At 38.8% G+C, this 24,340-nt stretch overlaps 1 protein-coding gene across 1 annotated transcript in view; it reads right to left on the bottom strand.

The window, feature by feature from the left end:
• The window catches only part of Mtrex (Mtr4 exosome RNA helicase), a 58,563-nt gene that overhangs the window by 3,202 nt on the left and 31,021 nt on the right, over positions 1-24,340 (bottom strand). Inside the window, exons 16-25 of the mRNA XM_075976053.1 lie at positions 23,307-23,457; positions 21,237-21,409; positions 20,659-20,727; positions 20,058-20,186; positions 16,915-17,025; positions 12,704-12,892; positions 10,822-10,985; positions 8,848-8,953; positions 6,937-6,993; positions 5,787-5,949 (exon numbers count right to left, since the gene is read on the bottom strand). Of these exons, the coding sequence (XP_075832168.1) occupies positions 5,787-5,949; positions 6,937-6,993; positions 8,848-8,953; positions 10,822-10,985; positions 12,704-12,892; positions 16,915-17,025; positions 20,058-20,186; positions 20,659-20,727; positions 21,237-21,409; positions 23,307-23,457 (1,312 nt within the window). The remainder of the gene's footprint in view (positions 1-5,786; positions 5,950-6,936; positions 6,994-8,847; positions 8,954-10,821; positions 10,986-12,703; positions 12,893-16,914; positions 17,026-20,057; positions 20,187-20,658; positions 20,728-21,236; positions 21,410-23,306; positions 23,458-24,340) is intronic.

The raw sequence follows: 24,340 nt of genomic DNA, 5'->3' as shown, positions 1-24,340 counted from the left end.
AACTCCACAAATACAGACATTAAAAACTAGATCAAGAATGGTAACTTCAGTCTCACATCTTTTAATCTCAAAAGCTTCCTTACAGGTTGGAGGAGTAAACCATGCTTACAAGACAGGATAAAGTCAGATTGATATGTCTGAGGAAAGCTGGTGCTGTCCAACATCTCCTGGGCACTTGACTGTGCTATGCTTTGTGACGTTTTCATTAGGGCTTTACAATTCCACGAGGCAAGTACTACTGTTATCCCTAGTCTGCAATGAGGTAAAGGAGAAAGTTCAGAGCTACATACACAAACTGACCAAGGTCAGAGACAGAATTCACGTCAGGCCAGAGGCTTGACTCACTGGGACAACAGGACTCATGCCTGCCACCCAAGTCTGAAGACCCAGATTTTTTTCCAAGGAAGCCAAAGTGGAATGAAAACATTGAATACTGAAAGTTTTCCTGACCTCTCCATGCATGCCATAGCACACAAAGTATTTTGGAGAAAAAAAGTCACACTGTCTACTCAGATTAATTCACATAAAATGATTTAGCTGGGATTTTAAAAGTACATTACATTTATAGGCCCTAAATTATAACTCAGTTATACCCTTAAATTTTATAAATACTTTATTTATTAAGTTTTTGGCTTTAAACCTTTCCTAGGACTATTCCATGCTGGTAATATAAACAAACCAACAAATCTTCATTAATGTGCTTTAAGGAGCAGTTAAAAAGTCAGATAAAGGTTCTTCATTCTACATGCTTGACAGTCCTTAACAACAGTAATCTCACTGAAACAGCAGCACCGGAATTCTGCGACTATGGAGGACACTGAGAGGGAAACTATCTTCCCTAGAGTAAAGAAGACAATATAAACACGAAGAAAGCATGGGACAACAGCACCACACTCAAATGCTGTCTCAAAATGAGGCTACCCAAGAAAACAGGTACAACTGACAATTTGTCCAGGATCATTAACCCAGGTAAGTAATAATAAGCTCAGAACTGTTTTAGCCACTGTTATGTTGGTAGTAGGATACATAGGCAAAAATTACAAGCAGTAAGGCTGGGGAAATGGCTCAGCAGTCAAGAGCACTGGCTATTCTTCCAGAGGACCCAGGTTCAATCCCCAGCCCCCACATGGCAGCCATTTGGGGAGGTGCGTGTCTGACGCCCTGTTCTGGCTTGCTCAGGTACTGTACACACATGGTGCCCATACATGTAGGCAAAACAAAAAGTAGAAATTTAAGCAGGTTTATCATGCTATGGCAGCAGCAGAAAGGATACGATTTAGGAAGATGACAGAATTAAAGATGACCTTGGGAGTCAGAATGAGAAGGTGAACCGAAGGCTGATGGAAAGCTGGGCTGGAGTTGAGATAGATGCACAAGGAGAGCAATGAAGGTGAGGAAACTGAGTTCAGTCATGGAAGAATCTTAGATTATAAACTGGAAGCCTTGCACAGCTTAGTACTATCGTTGCTCTCATCTTGAACTTGGATGAGGAAGGCATAAAATGAACAGATGAGAATCTGTGAGCTCAATGAAGGACAAATACTCAGGTACTGGTCTACAAGAGGAAAACTAGAGCAAGTCTCAATGGTATCTGAAGGACAGTTACCTATGGTGAGACAGGGAGGCTAAAAACGTTCCAAATGAAAAGACTACAACACACGGAGCAAGCACACATAGGAAAAGCTAACTCCCAGTTCTTCCTCAACTCCAAGTGCAAGGATTACAGTTGCGCTCCACTTGGAGAGACGACTAACACTCCCATTCTAATAATGAAAGCATTCTCAGTTTTTAAAATTAGGCCATAGCTATAAAAGCTAAAAGACAAAACAATGCCATTCTAACTAGGCGCTACATAAAGAGATGATCACTGGATTATGCATACAATCCAAGGAAGTTTATATCTCCACCTTTCTTCCAAATCCCCTTCACTGCCCCAGACTTGTCAGCTGTCTGGCATAAACAGTCGTACCAGGCCCCAGCTGATGGGGTTATCCAAGCTGTAAATGAAATGTAAATAACAGCCCTGCACATGAGCCCACAGCACAGCAGACTGATACACACTGGCTTCCTCTCGTGTTCTCAAGGTTAGGTAGGGATGCAGGCTCCACGCCCACCTCAAGGAAAGGAGAGGAGAAATGCACTCACTCAGAAGCTTCTAGAGAAACCAAAGGTGTGGGACAGATGAGGTAACGAGCACGCAGCCATGTTATTAAATGCAAACTATTAAAAAAATTGAACAAGGCAGTGGTCTCAATGGAAATGCACAGCACTTTGGAAAGGAACAGAACTGGTTCACAGGCAATGTAGAATTGCTCAGTCATCCACTATATATGACACCAAAAGAGAGGTACTCTCTCACACTTGTTTTAAATAATTTCAAATGTATACCAAGAAATACAATCTAATGTTCTTTTACTATTTCAACAAATACAGGCAATGAATTTTAACCAGAATCTGCCAAAGTTAGCAGGAGCCACAGCATTACAAATAAATTCAGACAGCATATAAAAACTAAAGTAAGAAAACACAACCAGGTCAGGGCGCTCACACATTGTTAGTTTTGGGACACAGCTCCAGGAGAACACTGAGGGAGGAGAACAGGTCACTGGGTACAGGCTGCATATCCAATGGCTCTGGGTATTGTCTCAGAGTCCTGGAAACAGATCACCAACTGTCCACAGCTCCAGCAGCAGAAGCTGCTCCCACAGGGTGAGTGGAGACTACTGTTGAACAGTGAATTAGCTAACACCTTTCCAACCAACTGCAGTTCTATGCAGTTCAAGACTTGCCTCCCTCCCAGCAGTCTGCCTCATTAGTTAGAACCAGCTAGGTGACAAAGCTGCAAACATGGTCCTCATTCCCACACTATCACAAGTTGGTATTAACTAGTGCTGATATCTTTTCTTCCTCCTAGAAATTCAATTTTTGGTAGTCATTGCCTTTTCTTTTCCAAGTAAGTATAAATATGCTGGCATAAATCCACTACTCTAAGTACCGTCACTTGTACGGTTTGCAAGTACTGTCTTCTCAATGCCTTGGAAGAACCTACACTAGGTGAGAACTGACGTGCTCACTCGAATACTACACAAGTAAGGGGTTTTGGTATATTAGTGGCTGTGTAACAATCACATATCTAATTCTGAACATTTTAATCAGTTCCTCAAATATCCTGTTCTTATTAAGACATCATATCCAGCTCTGACTTCACAAGCTATGGCAACCATTCATTAGCTTTCTGTCTCTACAGACTATTGTAACATTTTTCTTTTTTTTTTATTTTTATTTTTATTTTTTTTGTAACATTTTTCATGCATAAAATCATCTGTCTCTTCTAACACATTTAAGACTCATCCATACTGTGACATGAATTAATTAGCACTTCTTTCTATAATAAAAACTTTCAAGATATGGGTAGGCACAATTGATTTACCTATTATGAATACATAAACTACCTGCTTTTATAGAAGAGCATTTTCATATGTACTGCCTTGCTTGGAGGAAGGAACAAAACAAAATTATTTTCTTAAGGACAGAAAGCAGTTTCCATAGAGAGTATTTCTGCCTAAAATACAGCTTTCTACATCACCCTGCCTAATTGCTGCTGTTTGGTCCCACATACATCTTGTAACTATTATGCCAACTCCCTCTTGAAGGCAGAGAGGTTGCCTGCACCGTACTTAGCATAGTACTTGATCCCTACTAGAGTCTCAGGATTATTCATTAACTAAGTATCATGCACTGATTACTAAGTGACCTATTACTAAATTTGTACCACTGTTGAAACGCAAACAATGCACATAAGTAAAATATTATTCAACTATTATCAGCAAAAGTCCTTTCTAACACAGAGAGAGTAACCTGTCCTAGGAAAGGGTAGACTGCCCTACAGACACCATCGGGAGAACACGTACTGAACATTTGCCTCAAAAATCCTACGACAGGTAGAAGGAAGTAACTTCAACACATAATTCATAAGGATCTCCCAATGCCAAATGCTTGCAGGACAATGGGAACAGCCAGTGTTTAAGTCCTAACAGATCTACCTGGGTGGGTGCACTGAAACACTAAGCATTAGCTCATATAGCCACTCAAATTTAGTTTGATAAACATCCTACTCATTTTTCAAGGCAATGGAAGTAAATATTTTAATTTTAAAAGTTCCTCAAATTGGTCTCAATGTCTTCTTGCCTAAGACATCCCATGGCTATGATCACTAAGTGTTAACTGGCTCGGTTAATGTTTGAAGAGCTCTACAGCGATTGTTAGAGTTCATATGTAAAAACCCTGGCACTTCCTGTATAAGAAGAATGTTGAGACTCTTTTTAGGAAGAGATACTAAGGCTTTTGTTTGTGAGACTGAAGACACACTGTCTGGTGGGGCAGAGGCTGATGTCGAGTGTCTTCCTTAACTGCTCTCCACCTCATGTTCTGACGCAGGCTCTGTCACTGAGCCCGGAGCTCGCCTGGGCACCAGCGGCTGGAGCTCTGAGCACCAGCGGCTCTTCTCTTTCCACTCCCTAGTGCTGGACTACAGATATGTGTTGCTGTGCCTGGCTTTTACATGGTGCAAGGGATCCAAACTCAGGTCTTTGTGTTTATGCAGCAAGCACTACCACTCACAAAACTACCTTTCCAAGGCCCTGGATTTAAAACAAAACAGCCCCCCCCCCAAAAAAAAAACCCCAACAACAAGAACAAACACCAACAAAGCAATTCAACTATATTCTATCTTATGCTCACTCCACTCTTAAGACAGGGCTCACCTGGCTGGCCTGGAACTCACAAATATCTGCCTGCCTCTCCTGCTGAGTGCTGAGACTACAGGCATTTGCCACCAAACCTGGCTATTGATTGCTTCTTAACTATTACTTTAAAACAAACAAACCCATCTCTGCTATATACCAGCATTCCTAATATCACTGTGACTTCTTGGAGAAGCAGGCGTTGCACACACACGAACACTTATATTAGTAATTCTTGCTGTTATTATGTAGTCAATGAGCAGTTTGATCCTCATCTTGCAAAAGCTAGGCAACAAAGAAGTGGTGGTACCATTATTTCATTGCTTTGGTACCTCTGAAACACAAATTCTGTTGTACACCGACCTAGATTCCTGTGTGTTAAGGAAGGCTCACAAATCTGTTATGCTTCCTTCTTTTCACAGACTCTATTACTGCTACCTATTAGAAGCTATTAAAGCCCTCATCATCTTTGAGCATGAGTTTTCTGTGGGTAGAGATGATATGGAATATAGTAGGGTTTAAGAGATGAAGTTTCAACTTGATATGCCATGTTTGGTTGATATCCATGGGAGGCCTGCCCTTTTCTGAGTAGAAACGAAGGAGGAATAGATTGGGGGGGGGGGGGCTGGGGGAGGGCAGAAGGGAGAAAGACTGGGAGGAAAGGAGGGAGGGAAAAGTGCAGTAGAGATATACAAATAACACTCATAAGCATAATAACATTTAAAAAAAGACAGAGGGGCTGGAGAGATGACTCAGCAGTTAAGAGCAATGTTTGATCTTTCAAAAGTTCGAGTTCAATTCCCAGCTCTCAACCATCTGTAATAAGATCTGGAGCCCTCTCCTGGCCTGCAGGCATACGTGCGGACAGAATAGTGTATATATAACAAATAAATAAATCTTTTTGAAAGAAAAAGAGAGAGAGAGAGAGAGAGAGAGAGAGAGAGAGAGAGAGAGAGAGAGAGAGAGAGAGAAAGAGAGAAAGAGAGAGAGAGATTGAAGTCACACTGCCATGACACTTCACTGGTAACATCATACACCTCATACCTTCAAAGACATCTGTCATTTTGCAGATATGAGCAAATGTGGCTCCAGTTGCCCAGGTATACACCACATCCATCAGGTGAGGCTTGAACGAGCTTAGGTAAGTGTCTTCATCAATCTCCAGTTTTGCTTCTGCTGAAACCTTTGCAATCCTTTTAGCACATTCCTTTTAAGAATAAAAAGGACAGGGTTAAAATTCTTTACTGAGTATCTTTCATATCACTAACGGTTTCCGAAGCCAGGATTCTACAAAATCACTTTCCTATTTGAGGAGAGCACAGGTCAGTGTTGTCTCTGTGAGTTGAACATCCTGCTTCTAAGCAGACACAGCACACATGCTCGCAAGTGATCACACAGCCAGGCCTCCTACTGCGTCAGTCAGTGCTGGGACGTGCCCAGGAGATGCATAACCTCTATGCCAGATTACATTTACTACAAACCCTACAACTCACTCTACTTACCCAACAGCAGCATCTGACTAATCTCTAATTGTCTTAAGAAGGAACAAAAGGCAGTTAAGAGGGCTTGTGGCTCTTCCGGAGAATCTGAGCTGGGTTTCCAGAACCCACACCAGGTAGTTATAGTCACTTTAACTCCACCTACAGGAAATCCAATGCCCTCTTCTGTCTTCTGTGGATATTTGAACTCACACACACACACCACCCCTCACATAACATACAATCAAAAAAATAATAAAATCAAATATTTAAAATCATTATTGAAAAATGAAAGCTAATAAATACTAGAACTAAATGTTATTTTTTAATACTGAGGAAAATGGTGGCTGGAAAGATGACTCAGTGGTTAAGAGCACTGACTGCTCTTCCAAAGGACAATTCCTAGCACAAGCATAGTTCCAGGTTCAGAAAACCCGCATATGACATCCTCTTCTGGCCTGCATGGGCACTGAACACATGTGGTTTTACAGAAATGCACATAGGCAAAATACCTGCATACATAAAATAAAAATAAAATAAGTAATAGACAGTCAGTATACCTTATTCATATTACTTAGTTTTAAATCTGCAGTTATAAAAATCAAAAAAGTTAATAAAATATAATCAAATTGCACAACTGATATCAAGTGTATTTAATCTGTGCAGTGATACAATGCCACGATTAACCTGACAATCTTTTATAATCACTAGCTTACCTGCATTTGTCGAAGTGGTCCAGCCAACTGTTCTGTTAGTTTGGGCATCTCACTAGACTGTGATAAAGAAAAAGAATATGAAATATGAAAACCTGAGCAAGTACTACTTGCTTGCTGAAATGAAGCAACACTTTTTATATTCTTTTACCCCAAATTCTAAGACTTAGATCGTTATTATTTAAGTTTTCTCTATCTAATCAGTACTCTCATCACCAGCAGTTACCACATTTCAGAGAACACTGACTGCTCACTTTGCCAACTGTGCTACCCAGGCAGTTCCTATGAATATAAACGAAACCACAGAAGAAGCGAATACTATAAATATTAGTGTAGCTATCAATAGTTTAATTATAGCTTAATTATGAAAGTTTAGCTTACAGGAAAGTTTATAGAGTGAAAATGTAGGGTGTTTAAAATACTGTGCCTAATTTTATTTTTATCCAGGTATTTCTAATTTATACTTTTTGTATTTGCTATATACCTGAGGTTGGCCTTAAACTCGGAGATCCACCTGCATTTTCCTCTTTAGTGCTGGGATTAAAAGCATACGCTACCATGCCCAGCAGACTTGAATACTGCTCTTCTCGATAGTAAAATTTGTTAATTTCTAATTTAGATAACACAAATTAATCTATCATTATAACAAGGTAACTAAAATTAGACAAGCTACTTGAATTCTTTGAGGAGATAAAAGTATGTGTCAGTATAAAGAAATATATCATACCACAGCATGTATTGGGGTGTCAAGACTTAAAGAAATGCCAAAGTGCATGTGCATGTGTGTGGTAAACACAGGTGCAGAGGCCAGAGGCTGTCCTTCAAGTGTTGTGTAGGTTCCCGCTTTCCTGCCTTGTTAGCCAAGCTTTAGCTGTCCTGCAAGTTTCCTGAGATTCTTCTGTTTCACCTCCCATTTCCTATGAATGCTAGGAATTCAGGTACTTGCACTACGAGGCCTGGCTAATAGGTTAACATTTTAAAGGGCAACTATAGAGCAGTTGCAATATCATCTGCATAGTATACAGGACTTAGTTTTGATTGATGTATGTTTATAAACACATTTCCTAAGAAATCATGAACTATGTTTTATATTACTGCTGTAAAAACAAAAGCTTATCAACGTGACTGGTAAACAGGGAAAACGACATAGGATGACAGGGAAGGAATGCAAACATGCTAACTGCCATGGACAGAACATCCATTCATGACCAGTTAGTTCATCTACTCTGGCCACCACAGGTGGAAGACACTGGTCCTGATCTGACCAGGGTAAATGGTGCTCTCTGAATGTACAAATTTGTTCCTTCACTTTCACTTAGGTATCAATTCAAATTTCATACTGGGGAGGGCTTTTCTATTCTGACACATTAAAACAAGAACCTGAAGCATCAGGTATTCTCCCCCAGCTCTTCTACTTCTTCATTTACTCACACATAAGCCACTAGAGCAAAAGGCATCTCCAGTGTCCAGATCTATGCACTGTAAACACTGGGTGTTTAATCAATTTTTGTGGAGGGCTGGAGAGATGGCTCAGAGGTCCTGAGTTCAATTCCCAGCAACTACATGGTGACTCACAACCATCTGTAATGAGATCTGGTGCCCTCTTCTGGTATACATAATAAATAAATCCTTAAAAAAATAAATTTTTGTAGATATTCATCTTCATATTTGAAAGATTTATGTACAATTATTACAGAAAAATAAGAGCAATTTTAGAAACATTTAAAAATAGAAGTATGCTAAGTACATTTCATCTAATATATCAAAGTATTTATTATAACTATTCTTTTTGGCATGACATCATATGACATATAAACATGAATTGAGTCTTATTATTAATGAATATCCATTATACTATTTATTCAAACCATATGATGTGTGAATAAACAAAGCATACTATATATATAAACTCACATTCTCTTGAAACACAAAACAGCTCAATAGTGCAGTTGCCTGTTCTGCAGAAAGGTCATTGAAAAGCCCATTAAACATCATCTCTGTTAGAAGGAGTTCATCAGCACTAAAGAGAGAATAAATTTCACAAGTCAGAAGATAAAGACATATCTTTAACAGGTAGTCATTAATTAAAATATGTAATTTAATCATGAGGAAAAATCAAGGGGTATAAATGTATAAAGGAAATGGTAAATCTTTCTATTTGTCAACATATAAACAGTACAAGACACACTGTCAAGAAAAATAATACTGCTTATGACTTTCAAATGGGGGCAGTCAGGCTAAGGCTTCTAAGCTATTTATAACTTCTAAGGCAGAAACTGGTCATGATGGATTTTAAAGATGGACTGAAAACTTATTTTCTGAAGTGGGTCTCAACAGCACCTCCTGTTCTACATCATCTTCTACAACTGCACTGTCCATACAGGCTGCCCCCTGTGTAAGTGACAACTTCAACTTAACGTGCCAAACTGTGTAGACTCCCCATGGGAGCCCTTACCTGTTGAGAGGACTAGATGGGGGGTGGGAGGAGTAGGAGGGTGAACTTTGGTTGGAATGTAAAATGAAATTAAAAAACTAAATTATTAATTAAAAAATACATACTTTAAAATTCAGAGATGTTGAGTCACCATTTTAAGCGCTAAATCCTCACACATGGCTAAATGAACACCTTACAGAACAGTGAAGGTACAGAACATTTCAAGCATAGAAAAGAATTCTATAGGATAGCTGCTACTTTCCTATCAAGAGATGGAACTAATTGTTTTCTATTTGAATCTAGGAGCATTTGTGACTCAAATGTAATCAAAAGACTGTGACAGATGTACTGCTAAAGAACTTCTAGGCTGGGTTACAAAACACCATCAGAAAACATGACACCTCACGCTGGCGTCCTAAGCCTCCAGACTCCATGTGATTAGGGCCACCATTCTGAGTCGCTCATGCTGTGAAGACACCCAAACTGGCCCATGTGGAAAGGAAGAAAGAGGGAATGGAAGGAAGGTGAGAGGAAGTTATTCCAATACTACTCACTTCTTCGAGCCTCCTAGGAAGTTACTTAATTATCCTCTTATTGCTATGGGGGGGAGGGGGAGTGGTATCCTGAACTAGAGCCATGTGACCAAACCATTCCTGAATTGCTAACTCAGAACTGACAGTAAAATAACTACTGTTTGGAATTATAACAATATGGTGAAAGATTACAAACTAAGAACACAGCTGTCCTAGGATTACCCCATGTCCCCTCCCCCAGCCCAAGGTTGCCAGCACCTGAGAATGTTCAAGAGCCTTATCACCTAAATCAGTCTTCACACACACTTTAAAGTCATCTCTCTTTCTTACAGCACCTAAGACAACGTAAATGTCATGTGAACAGTTGTACTATACTGGCAGGGGACAGGGACTAGGTAAAAGGACAACACATATACATTTACTTTTTTCCCAACACATGTTCTATCTACAAGTGAGCTCAATCTGTGGATACAAAATAGAGCTGGCACTGCATTTCCAAATTTAAGTTCCAGCCTAAAATAAGACAATGTGGTAACTTACTCTTACCCCCAATCTTGAGTAAAACCTGCTCACTGTGCTCCCTCTATATATATGAATGAACTGGAGTTAAACGTCAAGGTGAAAATTTTTTAGAAAACAGCATACAAGCTGATATATAAACTAAGGTATGATTTGTAAAGTTACAAACAAATTATATATCTCAACATACACAAAAAAAAGTGTTTCACAGAAAACATAGCAAAAGGCTAGCTAGAATTAATTACTGAGATTCATGAGTTCTGATTTCTCAACCTCTTGGTCCAAACTCTATATAAAATGGAAAAGCACAATAACACCGTCCTATTTAAGACAGCTGTTTCCTGACGAGTGTTGTCCATGCGAGACAAAATAACATTTAGCAGTCCATGCAGAACATTTTACCTGCTTATTTCACAAGCCACACGTCCTTTCATCTCTATTACGTCAGAAGACGTAGCAAAGCCCAACCTCCTTAAAACACGTTTGCGACATTTGAGTTCATCCATTTGCAGGACAGTTCTTGCTTTCTTCAATTCTCGCTTTGCAGATTTAATATCTATTGCAATCTAGGGCATACAAAAGCAAAGGCAATTTAATAATAAACTGAGTAGTATAACATGGAAAAAAAACAAAACACCAAAAAAGTAGTTTATAAGGCCACCTGATTGAGAGTGTGTGCTGTAGGGGTTTAGATGCAATGCCAGGAGAGGAAGGGTGTACCTGAAAAGTTCTTCAACACTAGCTAAAATGTTAAACATGTGGAAAACACAAAATGCCCACATTAAAAAATTAGTTATTATTTAATATACAGAAACGAAAACCTAAAATAAAATGTGCCTTTAGTTTTAAATGAATTTTAAAATAAGAAAATCAGTAAATATTACATATTTTTTTGTGGCAAGAAAATGGCTCCACAAAAATAAGAAAACAGTATTTTGAAAAGGAGGATTTAAATGCAGAAAAGAAAACCCAAAGAACATTTAGGGATTAAAAAGATGGAATTTGAACCTCTGAAGCTCTATACTGTTAAATCTGAAGGTTCAGTGAAGGAGAAATAAGGGATGAACAGTCCTGCTTACTCAGGCTACCTTGAGTCCTGTCACTCCTGTGCTCTTCAGTGGAACTCAGGAGCAGAGCACCCGCTTAGTGTGCGTAAGCAAGATCTGGAGTTCACGCCCCAGAATAAGATAGTAACCTAATAACTGAAACTTTAAAGCAATCCCAAAGGTAACAATATCATATCTGTACTTTACTGACAAGGCTGAGACATTACTCCGTAAAGAGGTTAGGGTCTTTAACAGAGCTCCTAAGTAATCCTGATTTAATTCAGCAACTGATAAAAAGAATCTAGGGCTAGAACTGATGAAGTGTCATAATGTTGTACTGTAGGAAGTAGTGATTTCTCTGCTAGATCACTGCGTGTAAACTAACATAACTATCAAACATCTCAGAAAAAAAATATTCTAGGATTTCTTTGACTAAGATGCCTATATGAGCAGAGGCAAACACTATGGTAAAAACTACAAGAGTCATAAAACTTAAGTTAGAAAAAGAGCCCAGCTGAGAGGTGGTAGTGTACACCTTTAAAGGAGGCAGAGGCAGACAGATCTGTGAGTTAGAGGCCAGCCTGGTCTACACAGTAAGTTCCAAAGCTACAGAGAAACCCTATCTTGAAACACCCCCACCAAAAGAAAGAAGAGAAAGAAAAAAGAGAAAAGAACCCAGCATACAAGACTATTTTGTAGTAAGACTATTTATACCTTGAGCATAATGTTGAAATGACACTGACACTGTGGGCACACTGAGTGGAATAAATTATTCATTCCACTGTTTTCCTTCAGGTGGCCACTAACAGTATTTACTATTATCAGTGAGCTATCCTGAATCTCTACTGTAGTCTGCTGCCCTAGGTCTCTGTGAGAATCCTAACTTGCTGGCAATGGATGAAAGGCTCCAGCACTTGTAGTTTATCTAAAAGACAGACATTCCCATTCCAGACGATAAAAAGAGGACAAGAAAATAACATATTTAATGAAATACATAAAATTGTTTCTGGGAGCTAGAGAAGTTGGCTTGGTGATAAGGACTTGCTCTTGCAGAAGACCTAAGTTTGGTTCCTCACAGCCACATGGCAGCTTACAACTAACCATGACTGACTCCAATTCCAGGGGACCCAACATCCTCTTCTGGCCTGCTCCAGCACCAGGCATGCATATGGTCATACACATACAGACAAAACTTATACACATAAAAATCAATCTTAAAAAAATTATTTATGCCATACCTGTGCTTTTTTCTCACAAAGTGTATACACGGTTTCCAAATTTGGATCATTGTGAAGTGGATGAGAATACATTCGATGCTCAAAAGCCTCTACTTTCTGAATGACTTTTTTTAGTCCTTGATCTTGAATGCCCATATCATCAATAGGATCTAACAAAGGAACACCATCGGGAAAACGCTTCTGAACTTCCTGAAATAAAAATGTAAAACCCATTAACAAGATGAGACTAAACCACTATTTCCATTTTTTTGTCTCTTCTATGTCTATGGCCATAAAAAGGACTCAACATATATTTTCTCCACTTAAACCAGAGAGCAGTTTACCACAGCATTTGTTTTTGAAAACCTTCATTTTGGGGGAGGTGGGGGGCAGGATAAAACAGGGTCTTACTTTGCTGCACAGGTTAGGTTCAAACTCGTAATCCTCCTGTTTGGCCTTCTGATTCTGAATTACAGATATATTCTACCACAGTCTGAAAATTCCTTTTCATTTGCTACGCTAAAACTAACTGCTAACAGAATATATTATAATCCACTAATATAAATAGCATTGTAGTGTAATCCATTAGTTCTGGGCAAGGCATGGCTTTACTGGTAAAACCACTTCTGTATATTTATGTCACTGTAACATCTTGGCATAGTTAATATATAACTATATTTCCTATCATTTATGTGGGAAATTCAATTTTTACATTATTTGGAGGCATGGGTTTTTTTTCCAAAGACAGATGCTGGAACTTTAGCAGGTAAGCCACAGCCATGTGGCAATACACAGATTAATAGAAATGGGTTAAACTGATATGTAAGAGTTAGCCAATAAGAAGCTAGAGCTAATGGGCCAAGCAGTGATTTAATTAACACAGTTTCTGTGTGACTATTTCAGGGCTAAGCAGCCAGGAACTAACTAACAGCCTATTACAACAGATCATGAGGTCAGAGAATGGATAGCTCACTGGCTGGTTATTCCACCCACTAGAATTAAGTGTTGGTGACTTTGAAGGACAGATAAAATCAGAATAGTCAGGAACTATCCCACGTGCACTGGGCCCTGGGTTCCACCCTAAGTATGGTAAACACAGAGTACTGCAGACTAGCTTAGTGGTGGTGTGCACTTGTAGTCCTAGCTACTTGGGATGCTTAAGCATAGTGCTTACTTGAACTGTGAAGTCTGAGACCAACCTAATTAACTCTCTTTATCTCAGAAAAGGAAGCACAGAAAGAGTAAAACTGGCTTTCTCTGCTCCATCTTCTGCAATGCTAGCCTTGTCCCTGAGCCTCAATGGTGATGGTAGGAATGAATGGATTTGCCATACAGAGTGCCTGGTCATGGGGGCTGCCTTCAACTCTGGCAAGGACACTGTTGCTATCAATGACTCATCTCGGGCCCCACGTCTGTGATGGGTACAAACAACCACAAATATAACAACTCACTCAAGACTTGTCAGCAATGCCTCCTGCACTATCAACTGCTTAGATCCCCTGACCAGGGTCATCATGACACGACCTTTGGCACGACTTATGACCATGATCTATGCCATCGTTGCCACTTAGAAGACTGTGCATGGCCCCTCAGGGAAGCTGTGGTGCTGCCCAAAACATCATCCCTGCACCCACTGGTATTGCCAAGGTTGTGGGCAAGCTCATCCCAGAGTTGAGTGGGAAGCTCACTGGCATGGCTTTCTGTGTTCCTACCAGAAATATATCCACTGTGGCTGACAACTGCCTGGAAAAAGCCGCCAAGTATGATGCCATCCTGAAGATGATGAAGAAGGCACTGAAGGGCTCATTAAAGAGCATCCTGGGCACCGGGCAGTGATGGCACACACTTTTAATCCCAGCACTCGGGAGGCAGAGGCAGGCGGATCTCTGTGAGTTAGAGGCCAACCTGGTCTACAAGAGCTAGTTCCAGGACAGGCTCCAAAGCTACAGAGAAACCCTGTCTCAAAAAACCAAAAGAGACAGAGAAAAAAAAGGCATCCTGGGCTATAATGAAGACCAGGTTGTCTCCTGAAATTTTAACAGTGAGAGATGCCTACTCTTCCACCACTGGTGCTGGGGCTGGCACTGGTCTCTATTAGAATTCTGTAAAACTCATCTCCTTAAATGACAACAAATGTGCTACAGAAACGGTGGTGGCTTCGAGGCCCATATATGCTCCAAGGAGTAAGAAACCTTGGACCACCAAGAACAGAGAGGAGCAGAGGCCCTTGGTTTCTGAGGAGTCCCTGCTACTATTCAGCCCCCAACTGAGCATCTCCCTGCAGTTTCTACTCCAGACCCTGAGAACAAGGGGAGGGGCATAGAGAGCCTTACTCTCTTGAATATCATCAACAAAGTTCACCATACCCCTCCCACAACACACACACAAAGAATAAAAACGAAAAATGCAAAGGGTTCAAAAACGTGAATACTGCGATCAGAAATAAGCTAATAATGCAAGTTGTTTCAAGAAACTGCTTGCTTTGTGCATACAGCAATTACCAGACAGGTTTGTTCAAAAGGAGGATGTGTCATTACTAAGTCATATAATCTTATTCATGAACTTGAATATTAAGAAACTGAGTTATAGGTTGACGTATAAAGACAGAGCAATACTAATCTTTTGTTTTATTTTTGTTTTTCAAGACAGGGCTGCTCTGTAGACCAGGCTGGCCTCTCTCTCTCAAGTGCTGGGATTAAAGGCATGTACCATCATGCCCAGCTAAATGTACAAAGAGGCAAAGAGGACTCTCTAGTCTTCACGTGAAGTTCTTCTGGCACACGCATCTGCAGCCCTTCCTGCCTTGTGAACAGGGACTGAGAAAACCAAGAGAACCAGCCTATCTTGTGTGGAGAGGAAACAAGAGATCTGTTTCTATGGAAGCTAAGGTCAAAGCAGAGCATGGCCTATACCAGGGTGTTTCAGCAAGTAAGACAAGCCTGGGAGCTGGTAATTGATCTCAATTTCTAAAGAACAAGGTAATCCTTTTTCCCCAGACAACAGCAATATTTATGCTAACTAAAAAATCAAGTGTTTTTCTATTCAGTTGTGGTATTATTATGAGTTATTAGAAAACAATTCATTGAAATGCTATATTTCATTTTACTTCCAAGACCTATTTATTTACTAACAAACTGGTTCACTACAGTTCTTTTTCTTTAAGAATATTTTCTTGCTGGGCAGTGGGGCGCACACCTTTAATCCCATCACTTGGGAGGCAGAGGCAGTCAAATCTCTGTGAGTTCAAGGCCAGCCTGGTCTACAAGTGAGAGTTTCAGGACAGGCTTCAAAGCTACAGATATTCCAAAGAATATTTTCTTAGAATAATACATCTCCATGTTTATTTATTTATTTACTTTAAATTTTCAAGAAAAGCATACATTTTAGAAGCCTATGGATCACAACTTAAAAGTTTGTACTCTAAGGGCTGGAGAGATGGTTCAGCAATTAAGCATTTGTTGCTGAGTACCCAGGTTCAATTCTTAGTAGCCACATGGTGATTCACAACCATCCATTCTTCCAGATCCAAGGGACCCAACCTCCTCCTCTGACCTTCACAGGCATGTTTACATACATTCACGCAAAATACTCAAACATTAATAATAAAAAAAATCTTTAATAAGATTCCTACTCTAAAATGAAAGCAATGTATTTACCATTGTTTTCTCAAATTCTAGAGAGCCTCTCTGTATAGTAAGGTATAGTAATTGCTATTCAACTGTTTTTAGCCAATTTTTTACTTTATTTCTGACAGAAAATAAAAATTTTGAAAGTTGTATATTTCCTACTGAAAATAAAGCATTTATTTTAATTAATTAATTAATTTTGACTTTTTTGAGATAGGGTTTCTCTTTGTAACTGTCCTGGCTGTCCTGAAACTTGCTCTGTAGACCAGGCTGCTCTCAAATTCACAGAGATCAGACTGCCTCTGCCTCCACGTGCAAGGATTACAGGTGTACACCACCACCACCCATTTAAAAATAAAGCATTGTAATGAATAAAAAATTTTATTTCTTATAGGACAGTGAAGATGAATAGTGCAGTTTATGAGTCTTCCTTTGTTATATACATTGACGCTGTGCTCAGAACAGATCTGCAATGACTCGTTTTATGAAGCAAACTCATTATGTGTTCATAGTTTGTCTGAAATATATTTAAAATCCTCTCAGTTATTTTAAGGTAAATCCTATTTATGTAAGATTTATATTTAAGTTCTAAACTAACATACATACCTGTATGGACTTTAAAACACTCTGTCTGTTGTCCACAGGTCGAAGGTCCTTCGGGATGTAAAGCCTAACAGTGCTGATGGCAGACAAGAGATGCACCAAAACTGGGACAACCTACAAAATGTTATGAGACTACAGATGAATTCCACATTTCCAGTTATGTCCTACATATGCCCAAAGGAAGTAGCATTTATAGTATGTCTCAGATGAACTGCTTACCATGAAAGCCTAAACCCTAGTATGTGAAAACTACTGCAAATCTTAATAGTCACACAAATGTTACATTAAAAAGACCGTCTCTTCAGAATCTAACTTATTCATGTTTGTATTCTCACTACTTGGCACTTTTAGAAACATCAGCACTACAGATGAATGCCCCTGTGTAAGAGGGTTAGAGAGCCCAGGAAAGAACATAAGGTTCCAGATGGTGTGAGATGGGGGAAAGAAGAAAGGGCTCTTTAAAGAGGAGGAAATGCATCCCCTTACACATCGTCTTCCAGAATACACATCTGAAAACTTTTCCCCATGCTTTCTCCAGTTAAGTATGCCTCCCCTCACCAACAAATACATTTTGCTTCTTTGACTGCTATAATCTAGAGTCTAAACCCACGAGCAGCAAGGCAACCATTTCCTAGGCTCACATCTGTCAGTACTTAGTCTTCCGCAGCCGTACTATATTTATACTTATGGTCTCCAAAAGACTTGCTGCCTTACTGACAACACAGACCTGCACAGGCAAAAAGATGTGAGTAAAGCACTGGCCTTCTTCAGTGGAAGTAGTATGATGGTTTACACATTCTATACTTAAGATCACCGGTGTTTGAAGTCAACCTTCAGGTAGCTCCAGCACCCTGGACAAACTACCTAACTTTTTCTATGTTTCAATTTCTTCATCATAACATGTGTTAAATTATTATGCATAAAATAGTTCAGTATGTATCCTTAAGTTTAGGAAAAGGAACGCCTTAAGAGTTCCCTAATTAGAAATATGAAGTTTTGAGGCCAGAGAAATGGTTCTGTGTAAATGGTTCAGTATGGACTGCTTCTGCACAAGCTTTTGTAACGCTAGCTCCAGGAGATTTAACATCCTTTTCCATCCTTCACAGGCAACTGCACTGGTACACACACTCATGTGTTCAGTGTACACAAAACTAAAACATAAATCTTAAAAAATAAAACCCAGGAAGATTTCTAGTTAGGGGTCAGAGGCTTCAAAATGAAATAAATAGGTTTCAGGTGTGCAAGCATAACCCTGAGTTTTGTTTCCAGCACCCATGTAAAAGCTGGCACAGAGCCAGGTGCTTGTAACATCAGTGCTGAAGAGGCAGAGGCAGGAGGATCCATGGCATTTCTGGATCAGTGAACCTTATGTTCAGTTGAGAGGCTGTCTTAAAAAATATGGTAGAGTAAGCTGGGCAGCGGTGGCGCAGGCCTTTAATCCCAGCACTCGGGAGGCAGAGGCAGGCGGATCTCTGTGAGTTCGAGGCCAGCCTGGTCTACAAGAGCTAGTTCCAGGACAGGCTCCAAAGCTACAGAGAAACCCTGTCTCGAAAAACAAACAAACAAACAAACGAGGTGTCTATCCTATACTCACCTCTATCCACACACAAACATATGAACATATGTAACACACACACACTCAACTGCCCGTTTTCAGTAACTGGGGAACAGACTGTTAGACAGTAAGCAACCTAGAACTATAGAGGCCAATGTTTGAGTATCTAATTTATGTTGGAGGGATTCTATGACAAACAGCACCATATATTTGTCATCGTGGGAAGCCTTTCTTCTAGGGAACATGACTAAATATAGTTTTCTAAGTGTTGACAAGATTGTCTGCACCCTGACCCTACATTCCCATTCACTTTAGCTTCCTTCCATGCCAAGACTGTATAAACTGAAATAAATAGAATTTTAAAGCATCATTAGAAGCAGAGGAAAGAGCCTGAGTTTGTACAAGGTTTATTGAAGACTTCTCTGAAGAGGCTTTTTACTGAATTAAACCTAAGGTCAACAGGACTTCTGGTACCAAGTAAAAGAGGTGGGCTTTATAAAACTGGGGCCTATAAACAATGGAAGACAGCAACTAGGCTTCAGCTAAAATGCTAGTATAAATAAACAATGAGGAAGTCCACTTTTATAGTAATAAATATAGCCGTGATTTACTACCAACATCCTCCTGAGAACAGAGACCCATGAGATGAGTGCCACACATCTGCTCTGTCCAGTTACAGTAGCTTCTAAGGTCCTTCAGGTACAGAATATGCACCAAAGGAGGAGTTCTAGCCTCTTTTACAGTTAGGTAGTCAGTAGGTGCAGTAAGTGCTAGGAAACTAATAAAAATGTTTTTTTATGGTAGAATTTTAGAGAACAAACTAGAACACTGAAGAATAGATATCAAAAGGTAGGCAGTATTCAGAACTATAGACTTCTAACTCATTTAAAAACGTTCAATATTAAATTGTCTTTAAACATTGCCAATTCCACATCCTATAATGATTTATTGGTCCAAATAAACAGTGGCAGATTTTATTTCCTAGAAACCAAGTTTACTATAACACATTTCCTAAAAACACCTAGTCAATATACCATGTTATTTACAAACAAAACTCTAGCATTATGTTAAGCTTCAGACTGTTAGAATCTCTGTAATAAGATTTTACTAATAATTATCTTACTTATACCAATATAAAAATAGAAGGTATATAGCTCAATGGTGAACACTTGCCTAGCATGCATCATGCACAGGACCTTGAGAGCAAGCCCTACTAACTGGGATAAAAACACCCACAGCAAACAAGTGAGCACTTCATATGGTAAGACAAGTGTTCTTTTTATGTATGTATGTATGTATGTATACAATATTCTGTCTGTGTGAATGTCTGCAGGCCAGAAGAGGGCACCAGACCTCATTACAGATGGTTGTGAGCCACCATGTGGTTGCCGGGAATTGAACTCAGGACCTTTGGAAGAGCAGGCAATGCTCTTAACCACTGAGCCATCTCTCCAGCCCCCAAGTGTTCTTGAAATTAATTTTTCTTTTGTCTCGTCTTTTTCAAATGTGTTACTTTTAATTGAAAGTTTACCTAAATTAATAACTTTAAGAAAGCTTATACAATAAATCTGAAGATGAAAAACTCACAGACCTGCATCTCTCCTTTCTCGTCAGGTTTTGCTGGCTTTGCTGCCTCGGTTGCAGAATTTTTCAGGCTCTCTTTGCTGCAGCGCAGCAGTACTTCTACCACATACAAAGGGTCCAGTTCTCCAGAGTTAGGCTAGGAAAGCAGATAAAACAGGCAAGTGCGTTAACTCTGTGTGTGAACGGGGCTATTTTCTCAAAATTTAGCATTACTACACAACACAGCTCAGAAAATGCTCACTGCATAAGGCTGTCTCTTTGTCCCTCAAAGCACTCCTGCTGATGACAAAGCAAAAGAGTAACTTAGATGCGTATTAATTCTAACTTAATATTATCATCATGACTACTTGCAACATTAAATATCACTTGCAAATTTCCAATTAGTGTGCAAAAATTAGAAAAGCAACAAAATCAGTAAGGCATCAAAAATCTAGCTCTATGAAATATGATCTTGTTAATTTGTTAAAAGAGTGACTACTCTTGAAATTAAGTCTATTATTATTATTATTATTTAGCTGTAATAGGTAACAATCTGATGGATTCAAAAAGGAGAAATGTGAACTCATGAAATTAGAAACCCCCCATAACTCTTCAAGGGCAAAGTTTACCTTAACATTTGACTTTTTTGAGAAATTCACTACTACACCCCAGCCAAAATCATCTCCTTCATTTTTCACCTGAAAACAAAACAAGGAAGCAAATAAAAAGTTTTTATATTGAATATACAATTGTAGCCTTCTATATCTACTTACATTATAGACTAATAAGATTTTTGAACTGTCTTAATGCTTTTAAAATATCTCAAGGTATTGATTCTGTATTAAAACAAAACAAAAACACACAACACTAGATTCACCAGCTCTCAGAACTGCACAAGAGGAACCTCTCAACTGGAAAACAAATGCGAAAACACAACACTGTTCCCAGAATATGAAGTATTTTATATCTAATGATTTGAGGCTTAAAACTGGCTCATTTTAGATAGCATTCCATAATTAGAAAACTGAATTTTTGCTAGAAGTCTTCATGCAAACACCTAAATTGGGACAATGTCAAACAGGTGAAATGATGAATCCTAATCACATCCTATAGCAGGAACATTTTGCCAATATAAATAACAGTCTTTGATCAAAACATTTTAAGACATTGTAATATATACATAATGTATTCAGAAACCATGGCATACCTTTACCAAGCGACCTGGCTGTAGAAATGGTAAGCAGTATTTTGGCTTATGAATATATTCTTCAATCTCTTTTCCCAGTTTGGCAAGTTGTTGTCTAATCTTATAATAGATAACCACATTTTCTTCATTGGGGATCACTATTTTATTATACTGCTCTTCTGAGTTCTTGACCTCTGTAAATAAAGCACAGACGAAGCTATAAAAAATACTGCATAGTTCACATACATTACACCTAAGACTACTTTTCTACTATGATTCTACAGAACAAAGCCAGTCACCAAGATTCTATGAGTAGGAATTGCCTCGTCTACCTTGTCTCTCTTAAGAGTCACTTCAATGTCCTTCTGTAGCCATTATCCTCTGTGCTAACCCAGTGTGTGTATGATTCTACTCCCTACTCTGCCCTTCTAGCATTAAGCTCCTTTCCAAAAGCTCTCCATTATACCTCCAATCCAGTGTTAAAACATACTCACTTAACTATTACAGCTGGTGGATGCGTGCCCAACATTTACTCTTCAGCTACTGTCCAAGGTGCTATAATAAATATTCATGAGAGTCTTTGTTTGAAAATGTTTTCAACTCAACCATGAGTCTCGAGTTGCTGGGTCATGTGGTAATTCTCCATTAAACCAAAGGAACTTTTTAACAGTTTTCTACAGTAACATACCATTTTGTTGTGGTATTATCTTTTTAAAAAGTACTAATCCCAGTTAGTGTGTGAAGTGGTTTTGAACTGTATTTCTCAGCAATGATGCTCAGCTTCCAACTATGTACTTTTTACCATTTCTTTATGGTTTATTGTTAGTTTATTAAACCCAGGGTCATGCACATGCTGGAAAAGAATATAACCATTAAGCCACACCCCTAGTCCGTTTGTTCATTTTAAACTGAACTGTCTTTTGTTGAGTCCTAAGAGTTTACTGTACATTCTATCTATGCTGTTTGAGTTTTCTAGTTTCAGCTCATAACTTTTGAACTCATTTTTGTTCATAATGTGAGTAAGGTCTCAACTTCATTCTATAGTTATTCTGTGCAAAACCCATGCACAATAGCTGTATGAATTTATAGTGGACTATATTCTTTTCTTTGGATTTATATCGAACTTTTCTTTAACCTGTATGCTTCAAATTTTTAACTGAAGAAAAGAGAGGGTAACTCACAAATCTTTCCTAGAGATTAATCGAAACAATATATAGAATATTCCTAGCTGACAGTTTAACACAGTAACCAGGAAGGGTGCTGCAACTGTATTATTAGTCATTTAATTATCTTCAAACTTTGCAGAATGCTCCCTAAGACAGATGGTCTTTTGTGTTCCTGGTTACTTTTATATGTACAGAAACTGAATTTAATTCACTAAAAACTAGAATAACAGCATACATGATAGAAGGAAATTGCTGGGGGGGAGGACCTAATAGTTTATAGAAGGGGATGACAAGATGGCTCAGTGGCTGAGTACTTGCTGTGCAAGCATGAGGACCTTGTTTAAATCCCTGGAACCCATGTGTTTCAAAGCCAGAGTTGATGTTCCTTCCTCTCTTTAGTTTTTAAGACATGGATTCATAATGAATGGAGTTCATTATGAACTAGCTAGCTAAAGTGGCCAGTCAGTGAACATTAGGGAATCCACCTGCCTCCTAGTGAATAAAACAAACCATGGATGCCAGGATCCCAATTCAAGTCCTTGTGTGTATACAGTAGATGCTCTACTAACTGAGCCATCTCACCAGCCTGTTACAGCATCTTCTTGTGAGATGTCAAAAATAATAGGTTAATCTTATACATCAAATTTTATATTGAGCTTTTTGTTATATGATTATTCAAGGACATGGAATTTTGGATAAAATATATATTAAAATAACAAATTACACTGTGGTTAATCCAACTAGAAAAAAGTATCTTGTCAGAATTGTCTACATTTATTTTGAATGTTCTAGTCTATAAACGCAGAATACATTTCCACATTTTTTATCTTAATGGTCATGATTTGCTTTACTAGGGAAAAAAAAAGGATCAAAACAACGAGTAAGGCAGTCACATCCAGTTAAACAAATGAAATTTTACACTTACTCTCTACTACTCCTGGGATTGCTCTATAATGCTGGAACTGGTAGAAAGATTTTTCCAGCATGTACTCAGGATTAATTTCTTCTACTCGTAATAAGTTCAAGACCATGTTATAGGTCAGATGGAAAGCACTATTCAGAGGATCAGCTGAGCCCTTAAAGAAAAAGCAGGACAATTTTATACATTTCTGAAAGAAATTTACACAAGACTTTTAACATACTTAATAATTTATCCTAAACTAACAAATACAGGAATATACAAGCTCTATTTTGGGGGGTGGGGTGGGAATGCACCAAAGCAAAGTGATAAAATGGTTTAAAGTAAAGGGTGAATGAAATCAGTAGGAATAAAATCAGTAGGCTGTATGCAAAATATACTAAGCTCTCTCTCCTTCCAAGCACAAAGTAGGATTGCCTTTCTGGTCTCCCAGTGGATAGGATCAATAAATGTGGCAGAAAATGACATGTCACTTTCTGACCATGTGTTTAACTGCTGGTAGGAAAAGCTATATTCTCCTTCCTGGCGAGGCTGACACTCCATCCGGCTGGCTCTTTAAGGATGCTAAGCAGAATCTGTTCTAATAACCTGTGAAGAGCATGGAGCAGGTCAGAGACATAAATAAACCTTAAGCTACTAAGGTTGAGGCTAGTGACTACAGCACAACCTATTAATATACTAATATTTATGAGTGGCATCTGGATAAAAACAATACACTGGGACATAAAGATGCTAATATACTTCCCACATTATAAATCTTTCTCTGTACTTTGGTAAATCCTTTTCACCTCCATAATGTATTTTACCAAAGAAGAGACAGACACTATTTTGCTGTAGATTTTTTACTGTAGAAAACTGTTAACTTGCACCAAAATTTTTATTCAAAATCTGCCTCAATTTCTAAGCTCCCACTGTGTAGCAGCAGCTCTTGAGAAGCAATTTTTTCTTTATAAAATACTTGCAAATGTGAAAGCAACTGTATATCCATACAGAAGAATCATTAAATTATTTTGGATTCTTTTCTCAGTTCATTAACCCAC

This window comes from Microtus pennsylvanicus, chromosome 6, assembly GCF_037038515.1.
Source record: "Microtus pennsylvanicus isolate mMicPen1 chromosome 6, mMicPen1.hap1, whole genome shotgun sequence".
NCBI lineage: Eukaryota > Metazoa > Chordata > Mammalia > Rodentia > Cricetidae > Microtus > Microtus pennsylvanicus.
This window is presented reverse-complemented; position numbering and strand designations above follow the sequence as displayed.